Source organism: Paroedura picta, chromosome 17, assembly GCF_049243985.1.
Source record: "Paroedura picta isolate Pp20150507F chromosome 17, Ppicta_v3.0, whole genome shotgun sequence".
In the NCBI taxonomy this organism is placed as follows: Eukaryota; Metazoa; Chordata; class Lepidosauria; order Squamata; family Gekkonidae; genus Paroedura; species Paroedura picta.
In genome coordinates, this window is record NC_135385.1 from 6,143,085 (window position 1) to 6,158,775 (window position 15,691).

The 15,691-nt window shown below is 46.3% G+C and overlaps 1 protein-coding gene across 3 annotated transcripts in view; it reads left to right on the top strand.

The window, feature by feature from the left end:
- Window positions 1-14,953, top strand: part of CREBBP (CREB binding lysine acetyltransferase) — a 56,241-nt gene extending 41,288 nt beyond the window's left edge. For all 3 annotated transcript variants that reach the window (XM_077316292.1, XM_077316290.1, XM_077316291.1), the window contains 8 exons: window positions 119-269; window positions 1,034-1,180; window positions 4,661-4,774; window positions 8,038-8,203; window positions 9,314-9,481; window positions 10,756-10,917; window positions 11,119-11,400; window positions 11,802-14,953. In XM_077316292.1, the coding sequence (XP_077172407.1) occupies window positions 119-269; window positions 1,034-1,180; window positions 4,661-4,774; window positions 8,038-8,203; window positions 9,314-9,481; window positions 10,756-10,917; window positions 11,119-11,400; window positions 11,802-13,946 (3,335 nt within the window). In that variant the 3' untranslated portion in view covers window positions 13,947-14,953. The remainder of the gene's footprint in view (window positions 1-118; window positions 270-1,033; window positions 1,181-4,660; window positions 4,775-8,037; window positions 8,204-9,313; window positions 9,482-10,755; window positions 10,918-11,118; window positions 11,401-11,801) is intronic.
- Window positions 14,954-15,691: the final 738 nt, after the last annotated feature.

The following is a 15,691-nucleotide window of genomic DNA, read 5'->3' on the forward strand; positions in this document are numbered from 1 at the left end:
ATGTCCAGTGCCAATGTAGAAAGTTCCCGGGCTATTCCCGGGGAAGTTGAGGTAGGAAGAACTCTGGTGTTGCCTTGCTGCTATTTCCAATTAATTCTTCAACCTTTTATCTTTTTAGGGTTACAAACCACTCGCTTAGGAAACCATTTGGAAGATAGGGTAAACAAATTTCTACGGAGGCAGAACCACCCAGAAGCAGGGGAAGTCTTTGTAAGAGTAGTAGCCAGCTCGGATAAAATGGTGGAAGTGAAACCAGGGATGAAATCAAGGTAGGTTTTGCTGTCTTTGCTTTTGCTTATCGTGTATCTTCTGCTCTAGTCTGCTGCAAGCTCTACGTGCAGTGGCACTATAGATGCTGCTGCATTTTTAAAATAAATACCCACTAATATGATACAGTTATTTTTTTTAGCATATCTGCTGGGAGGTCTGACTTTTATAAACGGTAATTTGTATTTATCAATCTATTTCTTTCTTCCCTTCACCTTCTATTTCTGTATCATAATACAATTATTTAAAAACTTCAAAAAGCATCCCAGGAAGTCTTGATATTATCAACTATATTACTACAGAAATCTCTTCATTTTATATGACTATGTGCTGAATTTGGATTTCCTTTACCAAAAAGATTTAATTTCCAAGCAGTTTGCATAATCATGCAACTTTTATCCATATCATCACAAGGAGAGGATTATCTGACTTTTTTTTTTTGGTACAGTCCTGTTCAGTGACTTGATTCTCATCTCAATGCATTTACACTGGAGTTACCTCTACATAAGATTGCATGAATGATGATAACGTTTGCTGAAGTTTAGATACAGGGCTATGGAAAGCCTAGATATATGAAATACAAAGACATAGTCATTTCTGGAATGCACTAAACCAGGCTGAGAAATGCATAATCTCCCTTAAATTGATTAACACAAACCCATAATCTACTTTCTGATCTATCTTTGAATGGCTATACAGTTTTTCTTTGAGAAATTACCACAAAATGAGTCTATGGCAATGTTTAAATCAGGTTTCGTCTCTTCAGGTTTGTAGATTCTCGTGAAATGGCAGAGTCCTTCCCCTACCGGACAAAGGCCCTCTTCGCCTTTGAAGAGATAGATGGCGCGGATGTTTGCTTCTTTGGCATGCACGTGCAGGAGTATGGTTGGGATTGCCCACCCCCGAACACCAGGTATTTGGGCCTTTTGTTCAGGAAGGGTCAAGAGATGAACGAACCATGCAGCTGATTTGCATGACCAAGCCTCTCCCTCCCTGTGCCCTTCTCCAGCATTCACAGCCTTCCATTGCATCTCCATTGCTCATGTTTGGCTGTGATGTAGGAAAATGCCCTCAGCCTTATTGATGTTCTGCTTGCGTCAAGAACATATAGGGTGTGGGGCGAGGGAGGACATGTGGGGCATTTCATGGAGGGTGTGGGGGGGAACAGTGTATGTTACTGACACACTTGTTCACCTCCCTCATCCAGGGAGAAAATACCTCTAACTGAAGGAGCCTGTGAGGCAGGGAACACTTTGACCAGCAAAATCTAAAGAGGATTCATTCATTCAAAGATATTCTGTATGGCTTGAAAACAGAGCAGAGAGTTAAGAGAGACAAAATGGATCCTGAAGTTCACCCAGTGGATCTGATTAAAGACACAAAAGACAAAAATAGTTGCATAACCCAGGGACTGATCTGTTGGCTGTCACGCAGGCAAAGCAGGAGGAAAATGGCCAAGTAAATTATCTTAAATGATGATATGTGAGCTGAGAAGGTCAGAACTTTGAGCCGTTAAAAAAAATAAGGATAAAAGGGGCATAAAAGGTGCACGAGAGAGAGAGATTCTGCTGCAGATGTTTGAGAAGTGTCACTGGCTGTAGTTTTGGGCAGGACGTGAATTAATCTGAAAATGAGGGTTGACCCATTTTCATGGGAGCTGGGAAATGTACCAATCGATATTTTTTTTAAAAAAAGAATTATCCATTATTATTATTGTTGTTGTATTTATTAATTGCCCTCTCTGATGATATGGGGCAGGTTACAACAAAATAAGAATACATAAACAGAATAAAATCAAATATACAATCTTTATTTAAAACATTGAAACTATTACCAACTGTTGCCTGTTTTTCACTGTCCTACACGAAGAGGCCAGGGGGAGGGTCAGAAGACATTATATCTCCAGTTAAATTTGGTTGATTTCTGGATTTGGTAGATTTTAATATGTAGTGCTTTAAGGTGATAGGACTGCAAATTATTCAGCAGCCTTATTATGTCTGTTGTAGGTACTGAGTTTTGAGGTTTTGCCTGTGTGAGAACAGAAAGAAGTAACAGTCAGGGTTGCAAACCAGAATGACAGAAGCCAACATCAGTCCCAGAAACTATCTGTAGGTAAAACTCCAGGGGAAAGAACACAACCTTAAAATCCCAAAATATGTATGGGTTAATGACAGTTTTTCTGGGGCACTGGAGAGGTGTCGGCAGAAAGGACAGCAACAACCATAAAATGGTGGGTTGGCTACTGGGAAGAAGCTGCTGTGACGACTGGCCAAGGACTTTCCTTTTTGGTGGTTTCAGTGATTTAACCCCCCATCATCAGCTGATAAAATGCTTAGCAGGATTACAGCAAGAGAAACCTTGCTTATAATTCCAACATCCTGCAGGAGGCTTTGAGGTTACAGCTTCCCAGATGGGTTACCAGCCAGAGTTGATAGAAGTTCAGATTCTTTCCCTCGCAGAAGAGAGTGGGCAGGCATCCTTTCAAAGGTTCGAGGAAGTAAAATGGCCATGTTTCAACCAGATCATATCACATGGTTATAGTTCAGGAAATACCACTGAAGGAAAAAAGAATGCAGGGGTTGTCACTCAGAAAAATGTGTGTGTCCTGATTGCAGCCACAGAGCAGACATTTCCTTCCTAGGGCACAAAACCTTTGTAGTACGCTTTGGTCTTTCTGCAGCATCATCAGCAAGTATATAATTCTGGTCACTGCAGTTTTGTGAAGAAGAATATAGACCTTTTCCTCCTTTAAAAACAGAAGAGAAATGGTGAAGGTGTTATTTGCAGCACAGTTAGCTTCAAAATTAGGTGTCCTAATCACTCAAGAAAACCCTTATCCAGAGAATGGCTTGGTGCCATACTTACATGAAAGACACCAGTTTTCCTTCCGAGCCAAACCTAGGCAAGGAGAGAAATTTTTAGCCAGTACTTTAGCAGTTTGAGGGTCTGGGTATCAGTGTATAAATTGAAACAACATAAATTTTTCCCTCCAAAAGTTACATATTAATTATATCTTCATACCCAAACAGGGACCCCAAAGAAGCAAATGTCCAAACATTAAATAATTTAAATAAATATTCGTGATGATCTAAGAGCCCTCCTCCCTCCCTCCTTGGAACTCTTCTGTAGCGAAAAAAGATCTCTATTGCTGAGGAATGGGCCCAACTTGCAGGATGGTTTTCCTGCCTCTGTTGGCTGCTTTCCTTCCCACAGACCCTTGTTATCTGGAGCAGCAGAGAAACTCTCAGCCAGGAATCGGTGCTTTTGAAAGTTGTGCTGTAAGGAAACCTTGTTAGTCTTCAAGATTCCTGTTTACGCTTGTAATTCTTTGTATTTCTCTGTGCAGTCACACAACCCATCTGTCTTTCTTCTTTGTTGGATTTCAGAAAGATTATTGTTATGTTAAAAGGATAATCTTAAGTTTGAGGGAGACTATAGCGTTTAGCTTAAGGGGTGCATGTTTTGCTTCAACTGACGTATTTGTCTTTTGCTTGGCTGCATTTTAACCTTATAAGCGCCACCACAAGTTCTAATTTCTTGAGCACTCTCATGTTCTGGAACGTGTGTTTTAATGGCATCAAACAGCAAACAGCAAAAGAGCAGCCTCGTTCCTCTCAGCCATTGAAGGCATAGCTTCCTGTGCTGGTATCTGATTCTTTTTTTTTTTTCCTCGTTGGGAACCCAAGGTGGCTGATATCATTTTTCTCTTTTCTGCTTATCCTCACAATAACCCTGTAGGTAGGCTAGGCTGAGAGTGTGTGACTAGGCCAAAGCCACCCAGGCAGCTTCCATGGCGGAGTGAGGATTTGAATCTGATTCTCCCAGATCTTGGTCTAGTACTCTCACAATTACACTGTGCTGGCGGGTAGAAGCCTGGGAAGCATCCTTGCCCTTTCCAGAGGTGTGACTGCACAGAGGATATTCTAGACCCAGCTTGGTGTAGTGGTTAGGAGTGCAGACTTCTAATCTGGCGAGCTGGGGTCGATTTTGCACTCCCCCACATGCAGGCAACTGAGTGACCTTGGCCTCACCACAGCACTGATAAAGCTGTTCTGACCGAGCAGGAATATCAGGGCTCTCTCAGCCTCAGACGATAATCTGATTTGAGCCTCCTTCAGGTAAAGAAAAGTGGCATATGAGAACCAACTCTTCTTCTAGATACAGCAGCTGCATGCATCCGTGTGTATTGCTACTATTTCTTTCTCCCCAATGTGGTTTGCAGAATTGTGTATGCAAGATCAACAAAGAGTGTAGCTGTACTCATACATGACTGTTTGCCAGTAAGAAAGAGAGAATGCATTTGGGGACAGAGAAGTTTCAATAAAATTTCAGAACTGCCATTTTGTTGCTGATTCTTTTCTCTTCTGCCTGCCCCTCCCCCTTTTTATCATAGGCGTGTGTACATATCCTATCTGGACAGTATTCATTTTTTCCGGCCGAGATGTCTCCGGACAGCTGTTTACCATGAAATCCTCATTGGGTACCTGGAATATGTCAAGAAACTAGGGTGAGGATTTTTATGAGCCACTATTTCAATCAAGTGCCCTAGAGACTCTGCCTAAGGGTCCGGTGCTAATTCATATCTAATGGGAGTTGCTAAGAGGAAGGAAGGGGTCCCATGGTTTTCTCTGAATTCTTGAAAATTTCCCTCAAGGCTACAAGTGACATTTTACCTGTATTGAGTATACAAAACAAAATGTATGTAAATTTAGCCCATGTTTTTTAAAGGTCATTGTGAATTTGAATAACACTAAATCAGCAATTAAAATCATAGTAAGTAAATATACACTGGCACATTGGGCTGTTTTTTGAGTCTAGGGCTGTGTCTGCTGGTGTATTCCAGCCATGGGGAAAGTGTGCCAGTTCTGGAAGTTCTTGCAGGGCTGCTACATGCAAGATTGTCCTCAAATTTCCAGATAGCAGATGTAGGAGCAGAATGTACAAATGCGGACACAAGCAAACAAAAGAGTAGAAGTAAGCTCAGCCCAAAATATTCTGAGTCAAGCCAAAACAACAACAAATATATTTTATATATATAGTGTGCATATATAAAATTAAAATAAAATTAGTGAACAGTTATATCCTGTGAAACATATGAAACCACTGAGGCAGGTTGCAGGAGCTAAAATGCATTTGGTGTCCTGTGGTTCAAAGGACAGACTCACCCACAAGGAATAGTTGTAAATTGTACAGTCTATTTAGACCCCTGATGTTTTTAATGTTCTATATGTGCACTATATAATACATATTAATTTGTTATTTTACTTGTTTTAGTTTGCCTCAAAATGTGGACACAGCCAGATGTCTACATGAGGACCATTTTGCCAACTGGAAGCCAGAGCATTGGCTTCCTAAACCAAAACTCTTGTGCTTGGTTTACATTTTACACTATATACATTTTGTGCATTATTTGTGCCTGTGCCGGAACAGGGAAATGTCACCTGTGTAACTGGACTTCTTTCCATGTATGCTGTCAGAAAAAAGATATTTTTGTAAATTTTCATGGTTAGAATTATGCACTGTGATGAAAAATTTTCAGGGGCTCTTCCTTCCAGCTTGATGTGGTATGAATCAGCTCTTGAGAGACTTCTGCAACTGGCTAGCAGCAGTACCTTTTAATTCAAAGTATAGACTGAGAGCGATGTTTCTATCCCTGATCCCCCTGCCATTCCCTCCCTTCTGATAAGATGGTGGAGGCCCATTCAAAACTACCCCCCATTCCTGTTAGCTACCAGGTGAGAGGCTTGTAGTTGATGCACGACTTACAAATGTTCCCACGGGAATAGTTCCCCTACATCGTACAGGTTCTTTGAGTGTCGACTTGCACAACCGGTTGTGAAGTGGGCAGATTGGTAAGCAGCCCTCTGTACAGCTTGTCAAGGGAGAAGAAGAGGAGGAGGAGGAGGAGGAGGCATTCCAGAAGCACCCATTTGTAGCTGCTGCCAAGCCAGTGGCCGCTACACACACCATGCCTTGACCTTAAATGGAGTAGCCAGAGTACTGGATTTAGGAAGTGCTGGAGGTTCAAGTGGCAAATGTACCCCCTCTCTGTATTCACAGGACAGGAGGGACCCTAAAATGCTGCTCTGAGTACAGGCTTACTAGTGTTAGAGACAGAAACATTAATCTGGTGCAAGCTTTTTTCCATCAGGGTTTGTTTGTTTATTTTTATTAATTTATTATTAGATTTTTATACTGTCCTCCCATACGACTCCGGGCGGTTCAAATAAAACATTGCAGGGATAGTACATAGAACAATCTTAAAATAGAACGCAGTCATAATAACTTATCAACAATAATCCAGCAGTGACTTCAAATAGAATGACAACTTAGACGAAACCCCCGTAGAGGTCAGGCTTCTTCAGGTTATGGAGTGGGTGTCTTAAGGGGGGGGGGACCTGTGGGTGTTGTTGGGTCGGTCAGCCTCAAGCAAATGCCTGGTGGAGGAGCTCCCCTGTGCAGGCCCTGCTGAATTGAGGGAGTTCAGGCAGGGCCCTGATCTCTTCAGGGAGCTCGTTCCACTAGGTAGCGGTCAGGACAGAAAAAGCTCTGGCCCTGGGTGAGGACCAACGTGCCTCTTTGGGGCCAGGGATCACCAGCCGGTTTATAGTGGCGGAGCATAGTGCTCTTTTGGGGGTGTAGGCAGAGAGACGGTCTCTCGGGTACACCGGGCCCAGACTGCATTCTGAACCACTTGTAGTTTCCGGATCAAGGATAAGGGTAGGCCTGTGTAAGCACATTGCAGAAGTCCAGTGTAGAGGTGACCATCGCATGGATGGTCCAGAGAAGGCTAGGTGTTCTGGTGCCAAGTTGGGCACTAGTAATTTGGCTTGGCGTAGGTGGTAGAAAGCCTGCCGGGCTGCTCTCATGACCTGTGCCTCCATGGAGAGGGAGGCGTCGAGAATCACACCCAGGTATCTGGCAGAGCAGGTTACTGCTAGACGCACTCTGTCCAGGTTGGGTAAGTGTGTTTCCTCGCTTGGTCCCTTCCTACCCAGCCACAGGGTCTGTCTTTGATGGGTTGAGCTTCATGAAACCCTGGGGTTTCTTGACAGCTCTGGAAGGGTTTCTTGAATGGGTGGGAGTTAATTCATTTTTTATATATATTTTAAATTTTGTTAGACATTTATCAAGTGATATGACCATATATGTTCATGTTGGCCCACCCACCCCTCCCCATATGGCCAATGGTGCTTCTGGAGGGGGCGGGAAGGGGAAGGGCCCCAGGTGGGCATGTACACGGCTGTGTTTCCCAACCATATTCTGTATGATTGTACCACTTCTCAGGTTTCTCGAAGCCTGGAGAATTTTTCAGGGGTTTCTCAATGGTAAAAAAAAGTTGCGAAAGGCTGATCTGGTGAGGGTGCTCATCAGAGAGAAGTGTGTAAAGGACTTGCTCCAATCTAACCCGTGGACTACAACAGTGGCAGCTGGTTCAAAAGCTGTGCAGGCCTGCTTGAGCGGGTTCCCCTCTAAAGCAACAGCAGCAGCTCTCGGTGCTCATCAGAGAAAATTTTCCTTAGAGAAAGACTGTTCAGAGATTATTTAGGCAACCGGGGCAAACGGAACAGGCCAAAGCGTGCAGGGAAGCACCAACGCAGAGGATGGCAGCCATTCACCTTTGCGCGGCATGTTTTGCTGTATGTTTTGGGGCGCTAAAATTCTTTGGGATTCTTCCTGCTGTGCTAGCAAAGACATGTGCAATTAGGCCTCAGTTACAGGAAGAAAACTGTGTTAAATGGGGATCTTTTGCTTTTCTGGGGCATGCAGGTATGTGACAGGCCATATCTGGGCCTGTCCACCAAGTGAGGGGGATGACTATATCTTCCACTGTCACCCTCCTGATCAGAAAATTCCCAAGCCCAAGCGCCTGCAGGAGTGGTACAAGAAGATGCTGGACAAGGCCTTTGCCGAGCGGATCATCCACGACTACAAGGTGAGGGAATCAAGTGGGTAGCCGTGTTGGTCTGAAGCAGCACAACAAAATCAGAGTTCAGTGGCACCAACAAAGATTTATTTAAGGCGTGAGCTTTTGAGTGCAAGTCTGAGGAAGAGTGCTTGTACTCGAAAGCTCACGCCTTGAATATATCTTTGTTTGTCTTAAAGGTGCCACTGGACTGTGATTTTGTTTTTAAGGTGACAGAATGTTTCTCAGGTTGGCTCTCACTAGGAGGGACAGGCAGGCAGACAAGCAACTCGGTGGTGCGGCTGTTGTGTTTCAGGTGCCTGCCAGCAGCTTAGATCTTGGTTGGGCAGGTTTGACATTCTATGGAATGCCCAGTGCAGACTTCGGCCTTTGACCTCAGTGGCCTTGGAAGGGCACAAGTCTCTCTGGTTTCGGCTAAGAAGAGTTGAAAAACTGCTTTTAACAATAAAAATTGCAGTGTGATGAGGATTGTCTTATAAATAATATATTTTGGGCTTGTGGAATGTCTTCAAGTATCTGAAGAAATGTGCAGTGACTCACGAAAACACATCCCCTGCCACAGATCTTGTTTGTCCTTAAGGTGCTACCAGATCTTTTTCCTGCTACGACAGATATGGTCACCCATCTTGATCTATTTCTGTTGGTATCTTCCATTTTGTCCTCTGTTTACTGGTCTACTGTTCTTTTAATACACTTTATCTCTTCCATATTTTTTGTTATTTTATCATTTTGATTGCTTTTATCTTACTGATTTTACAAATTTTGTAGTGAGTGCCTAAATATTAGGTGATTATAAATAGCAATAAATAATCATAAATAACTGCTTCCTTTCCATTATTTCTAAAGCAAAGATGGTGAAGAATTAATTTGAACCTGTCCTGTAGTTTATATGTAGACTGATGTAATGAATAGAATCAGGTTATGATTTGGCAGCTGGTGCTTTCCTGTCACTCGTGGCTAGTGTATGATACAAAGCATTCCCAAGTGAAACTGGGGTAGGAGTTGCATTAAAAGCTTTTGGTCTCCTGCACATTCTGTTGCCTTTCCAAAATGTGAACGGTTGTTGATCTCTTGAGCACGGGTGTGCCTAACAAGGGAACTAGCTGCCATCTTTCTTAGGACATCTTCAAGCAAGCCACTGAGGATCGACTGACGAGTGCCAAGGAACTCCCTTACTTTGAAGGCGACTTTTGGCCCAATGTCCTGGAAGAGAGCATTAAAGAGCTGGAGCAAGAGGAGGAGGAAAGGAAGAAGGAGGAGAGCACCGCTTCTAGTGAAACGCCAGAGGTGACTGTCTGGAACATGGAGTGCTAGCGTGGGCACTGCAGGGGGGCAAGTGGGATGGGGAAGGCACCTAAGGAGGTACAAATGAACATGAACCGCCCCACTGAACATTGGGGCAGGGAAAGCATATGCTGGAGGCTCCAGAGAAGGAAAGGATTGGCCATGTGCAGATGCAGCTTGGCTTGTTAATCTTACGTCCTGCCTTTGAGCAGGGCGGGCCACTGGCTCAGTTCTCAGCCTGCTCACTGTTGTTTTTTATTTTTTATTGTATACTGCCTTTCTCAGTATAACCTGCTTGAGGTGGTACACATCATTAAAATCACTGAGGCATGTCTACAACTTTAAAAATTAAAAACCGTTAAAATACATCAATCTGCATCAGCTAAAAATCACTTGTTTCTGTATCTCCCCATCCCCAGGGGTGGGTTAGTCTTGGGGGGGGGGCATTTGAAAGTATGGTTAGTAGTTTACAGGCCCTCCCCAGTTAATCTATGGGCTGTTCAGCTGCTTTCAGCAATGATCAGATCAACTTGGTGTAGTAGTTAGGAGTACCAACTTCTAATCTAGTGAGCTTGGTTTGATTCTCTGCTCTTCCACATGCAGCCAGCTGGGTGACCTTGGGCTCGCCACTGCACTGATAGTCCTCTTCTGACCGAGCAGTAATACCAGGGCTCTCTCAGCATCACCCACCTCACGGGGAGTCTGTTGTGGGAAGAGGGAAGGTGATTGGAAGGCCCTTTGAGACTCCTTTCGGTAGAGAAAAGTAGCAAATAAGAACCAACTCTTCTTCTTTAGTAATATCAGGGCTCTCTCAGCCTCCCCTCCCTCACAGGTGTCTGTTGTGGGGAGAGGAAAGGGAAGGAGATCGGAAGCTGCTTTGAGACTCCTTCGGGTAGAGAAAAGCGGGGTATACGAACCAGCTCTTCCTCCTCCCGTTTTTCTTGTTGAGAAAACTGGGCCCCAGCATTGGCAAGACCCAGCAAGGTTCAAGGGATCAGAATCTGACTCCGTGCTGATTCCAAGGAACCCCTGATGTCCAGTTTTGCTGTGTTCCAGCTGTTTTCCGGGGGAGAGGGGAAAAATCCACTTCCAGCTGATAATCACTTGTGTGGATCTTGAATGCTTGAATGAATGTTAAAATTGAAAAAGGGTTTGTTGTCCAGCACCCGTGCAGCTCGGTCCTACCTTTGAGCAGGGCAGACCCGTGGGCCAGCCGATTCCTTCCAAAGCTGGCTGCAGTGAGATCAGGCCAGCTGAGCAGCTTCTGTCTCTGACAGGGGTGCCAGAGTGACAGCAAGAATGCCAAGAAGAAGAACAACAAGAAGACCAATAAGAACAAGAGCAGCATCAGCAGGGCCAACAAGAAGAAGCCCAGCATGCCGAATGTCTCCAACGACCTCTCTCAGAAACTTTACGCCACCATGGAAAAGCATAAGGAGGTACCTGCTGCTGGCCTCTTTGCCCCTTAGGTGGCCATTGAGGTCCTGGGTGTCTTGAGTTAGGGCATAAATGGAAGGCTGCCAGAAAGACCCTAATCTTCAGGGAACAGCCATTCCCAGGTCCCCCGTGGATGGGGACTGTGCCTTTGGCATTGGTGACGTTTTGGACTAACCCCTTTCCCTTTGCCCGTGTCCTTGCAGGTATTCTTTGTGATTCATTTACATGCTGGACCAGTGATCAACACTCTGCCCCCCATTGTGGACCCAGACCCATTGCTCAGCTGTGATCTGATGGATGGTCGAGATGCCTTTCTCACTCTAGCCCGGGACAAGCACTGGGAATTTTCTTCACTACGTCGTTCCAAGTGGTCCACGCTGTGTATGCTTGTGGAGCTCCACACCCAAGGGCAGGACCGTTTTGTCTACACGTGCAATGAGTGCAAACACCATGTAGAAACCAGATGGCACTGCACGGTCTGCGAGGTGAGTGGGCATGGAGGTTTCATAGGGAGCTTATCCAGTGGGGTTAAATTGCCCCAATTGGCCTCATCCCAAAAAGCCCAGAATGTGTTCCCTCTGATTTGTTGTTCTTTGCATGGGTGGGGAAGTAGCTGGATTGCCTGGGGAGCTGAGAGGACCCTTGAGCATAGGGATTGGGCTGAAACCCCTGGGCTAAGCATTTTGTAACAAAACAGCATCTCTTGTTCAGAGAGCTGGCAAAAAGACTCCACTTGGTCTCGTAGCTGGCATGGATGAGCCCAGGGCTTGAGAATGTTCCATCTTCCTCACAGGAGAACAAAAAGGGATGGGCTTCAAAGGCAGCCTCATCCCAGCCCCTGCTGCCTTTGAAGCCTGACCTGTGTGTTTCTCTGCTTGCCTGCCAGGATTACGATCTGTGCATCAACTGCTACAACACCAAGAGCCATGAGCATAAGATGGTCAAGTGGGGTCTGGGCCTGGATGACGACAGCAACAGCCAAGGAGAGCAGCAGTCCAAGAGTCCGCAAGAGTCGCGCCGCTTGAGCATCCAGCGCTGCATCCAGTCTCTGGTGCATGCTTGCCAGTGCCGCAACGCCAACTGCTCCTTGCCGTCCTGCCAGAAGATGAAGCGGGTTGTCCAGCACACCAAGGGCTGCAAGCGCAAGACCAACGGAGGCTGCCCTGTCTGCAAGCAGCTGATTGCCCTCTGCTGCTACCATGCCAAGCACTGCCAGGAGAACAAGTGCCCCGTGCCCTTCTGCCTCAACATCAAACACAAGCTCCGCCAGCAGCAGCTCCAGCACCGCCTGCAGCAGGCGCAGTTGATGCGTCGAAGAATGGCCACCATGACCACCCGCAATGTGCCTCAGCAAAGCTTGCCTTCTCCTACCTCAGCCACTCCTGGGACTCCTACGCCACAGCCCAGCACCCCCCAGGCCCCCCAGCCTCCTACCCAGCCCTCCCCTGCCAGCATGTCTCCAGCTGGCTTCCCTACTGGGACAAGAACTCAGCCTCTGCCGCCACCCATTTCAGCAGGCAAACCGGCCACCCCAGTGGCTGTGCCCCCTCCTCCCCAGCCTCCCCCAGGAGCTGTGGAAGCTGCACGGCAAATAGAAATGGAAGCTGCCCAACAGCAGCAGCAGCAGCAGCAGCAGCAGCAGCTGTACCGTGTTAGCAGCAACGGCTTGCCTCCCGGCCGTGCTGCCATGGTGAGCCCGGCGGTAGGAGCCGTCAGTCCTATGCAGCAGGTGGGCATGAATGTACCCCGGCCCAGTTCCGTGAGTGGCCCAGTGATGTCCAGCCTGCAGCCAGGACAGTGGCCACCAGCTCCCTTGCCTCAGCAGCAACCCCTGCAGCCAGGCATGCCCAGGCCTACCATGTCCATAGCAGCCCCACAAGCAATTGCTGGGCCCAGGATGCCCAGTGTGCAGCAACCGTCACCCCGCAGCATTCCCCCGAATGCTTTGCAGGAATTACTGCGGACTTTGAAATCACCAAGTTCCCCCCAGCAGCAGCAGCAAGTGCTTAACATTCTGAAGTCCAACCCTCAGCTTATGGCCGCTTTTATCAAGCAGAGAACAGCCAAATACGTAGCGAATCAACCAAGCATGCAGCAGCCCCAGCCGACCCTGCAGCAGCAGCCCCAGCCACCCACTCCAACAGGCCTGCATGCTCCGCCTGGCTTACAGAACCTGAACCCGCTGCAGGCCGGGGGCCAGAGGCCGGGGGTCCCTCCTCAGCAGCCAGGCATAGGAAGCTTGAATGCCCAGGGGCAGACAGTTCTCACCCCGAGCCACAACGCAAGCATGGCCAACGTGAGCCCTCAGTACCGGGAGCTCCTGAGGAGGCAGCTCCTGCAGCAGCAAGGCAGCCCTGGCCTTGCTGCTCATAATCAGTTCCAGCAGCCCCCGGGACCAGGTGGCTATTCTCAAACCCTGCAGCAGCAGCAGCAGCAGCAGCAGCAGCAGCAGCAGCAGCAGCAGCATCTCTCGCTCCAGGGGGGAGCCCTGGGCCAGATGGCTCAGCTTAACCCCATGGGAACAGACAGCAGCCCTAACCTCCAGCAAGCTTTGCAGCAGCGCATCCTGCAGCAGCAGCAGCAGCAGCAGCAGCAGCAGCAGCAACAGATGAAGCAGCAGATCGGCTCCCCGGCTCAGCCCACCTCCATGAGTCCCCAGCAGCATATGCTCTCAGGACAACCGCCGGCGCCTCACCTCCCTGGCCAGCAGATCACCACTTCCCTCAGCAGCCAGGTGCGGTCCCCGGCACCAGTGCAGTCTCCCCGCCCACAGTCCCAGCCGCCACATTCCAGCCCGTCACCTCGACTGCAGCCCCAGCCTTCCCCTCACCACGTTTCCCCGCAGACCGGCTCCCCGCACCCTGGGCTGGCCGTGACGATGGCCAGCTCCCTGGAGCAGGGACACCCTGAACAAAGTGCAATGCTGCCCCAACTCAACCCCCCCAACAGGAATGTGTTACCAAATGAATTGGCCCTGGTTGGCGACACTACAGGCGGTGACACACTAGAGAAATTTGTGGAGGGCTTGTAGCAGCATGAGAGCCTGCCGGCCCCTCCCAAAACACTTTGTAGTGCAAATAGACATCTCGCTTGACGTGAGACTGGTTCTTCCCGCACCCACGGAAGGATGGATTGCTGTTTAAAAAAATGCAAAGAATATATATTTTTTGTTAAAGCCAACCAGGTGTGGTTCAAATAACCTGGTCTCTTTTCCTTGGTTGTTGATGTTGTTGATGTTGTGGGCTCTTTTGTTCTGTTACCGTTGACTTTTCTTTTTCTTTTTTTACAAAGGGGAAAACAAGTCCATTATATTCATAATTTTATTTGTACTTTCAAGACTAAGTGTTTGTGTTCAAGAAAAGAATATTATTTGGAAAATGTTTCCTAAAATAATGCAGCATTCTGATGTATCCTACTCACTTTCTGACATGTTGCAGAAAGATCTCCCACCCCCCCTATATTCAGCTCTACAGATCTGAAGTATTATTACCCCTGGAAAAAGATAGGAACTGACTCTTGCACACAAAAACACACATGTTGCAGGTATAGAAATTATTGTTTGGTTTCCCTGATGAAACTGGTTTTAGATTTAAAAAAATAGGGATGATCACTTCGTAGACTGCTAATTTTAATACAGAAGCAGATTCTTTATTTGATGTGAAACTTGAAATGAGGAAAAGCAATTTTAGTCTAAATCATGCAAGCTCTAAATACAGAAAATTCAAGATTCAATCACTGTATAGAAGGGGGGAACAAACATTTCTTACTTCTATAGGATATTGTTAAATAAACTGTGCAACAGACAAAAAGGGTGGGCCTCCTTGAACTCATGTACATGGTATTAACTTAGTGTTTGGGGTTTTTGTTATGAAAATGCTGTTTTCAACATTGTATTTGGACTATGCATGTCTTTTTTCCATTGTATATAAAGTATTGCTTAAAAGTGATATAAATTACTGAAGTTTTTTAACATGTATTTTGTTCTTTTAAATCCATGTAAGAATGTTTAAGGTTTTTAATTTATTTATATCTATTTTGGATCATGTCCTTTGTAATGATATGGCTGTAGTTATTCACACCTTCATTGTGCAGTCCTGGCCAGTGGCCTCTGCAGACAGGATCTCTGGGTGCCTCTTGGAGCAATGGGGAAATGCCTGTCTTTGGTTTCCCTTTTTCCTTCTTGAAAGTTAATGGGAATAAATTATTAACCACCTTTTCAATTTTAAGATTAGCGTTTAGAGAAGGGTCACCAGTTGAACTTCCTGAATTAAGTCCGGGGTCCCTTTGAAATGTTGAGAGAGGAAAAAAATCTTGCTCTAGCACAGAAGTGGTGCCAAGACCTGGATGCTCAAGAATGGTCGGAGGGGGGCGGAGCAGAAAAAATGACTTGTATAACTTGGTTCTTGGCACTCTGGGTGGAGCATCTAGCTTGCTGCAGCGGTGGCATCAGAAATTACAACTTCCTTTCATAGGGCCGTTTTGTAACTTTGAATGAGATGAATCTCCCCTGCCCCTCTCAGTGAGTACAGGAAACAGTTGGACTCATCTTGCAAGGTTTCCGTGCTTCAGATACCCCTTCTGAGGTTTGGTCTGTGAGTACAACCTTTCTTCTCCAAAAGGGATGGAAAGTCCCAATGCTGTGTCTCATATTTTGTGTTTTTTTTTTGGGGGGGTGCTCTATTTGTGATCAGAGAGAAGAAACTTGAAATATCCTGGTGTTTTTAATAAAATAAATACATTGAAGGATGGTTCTAGTTGGCTCAGTAGCCTAGTAGG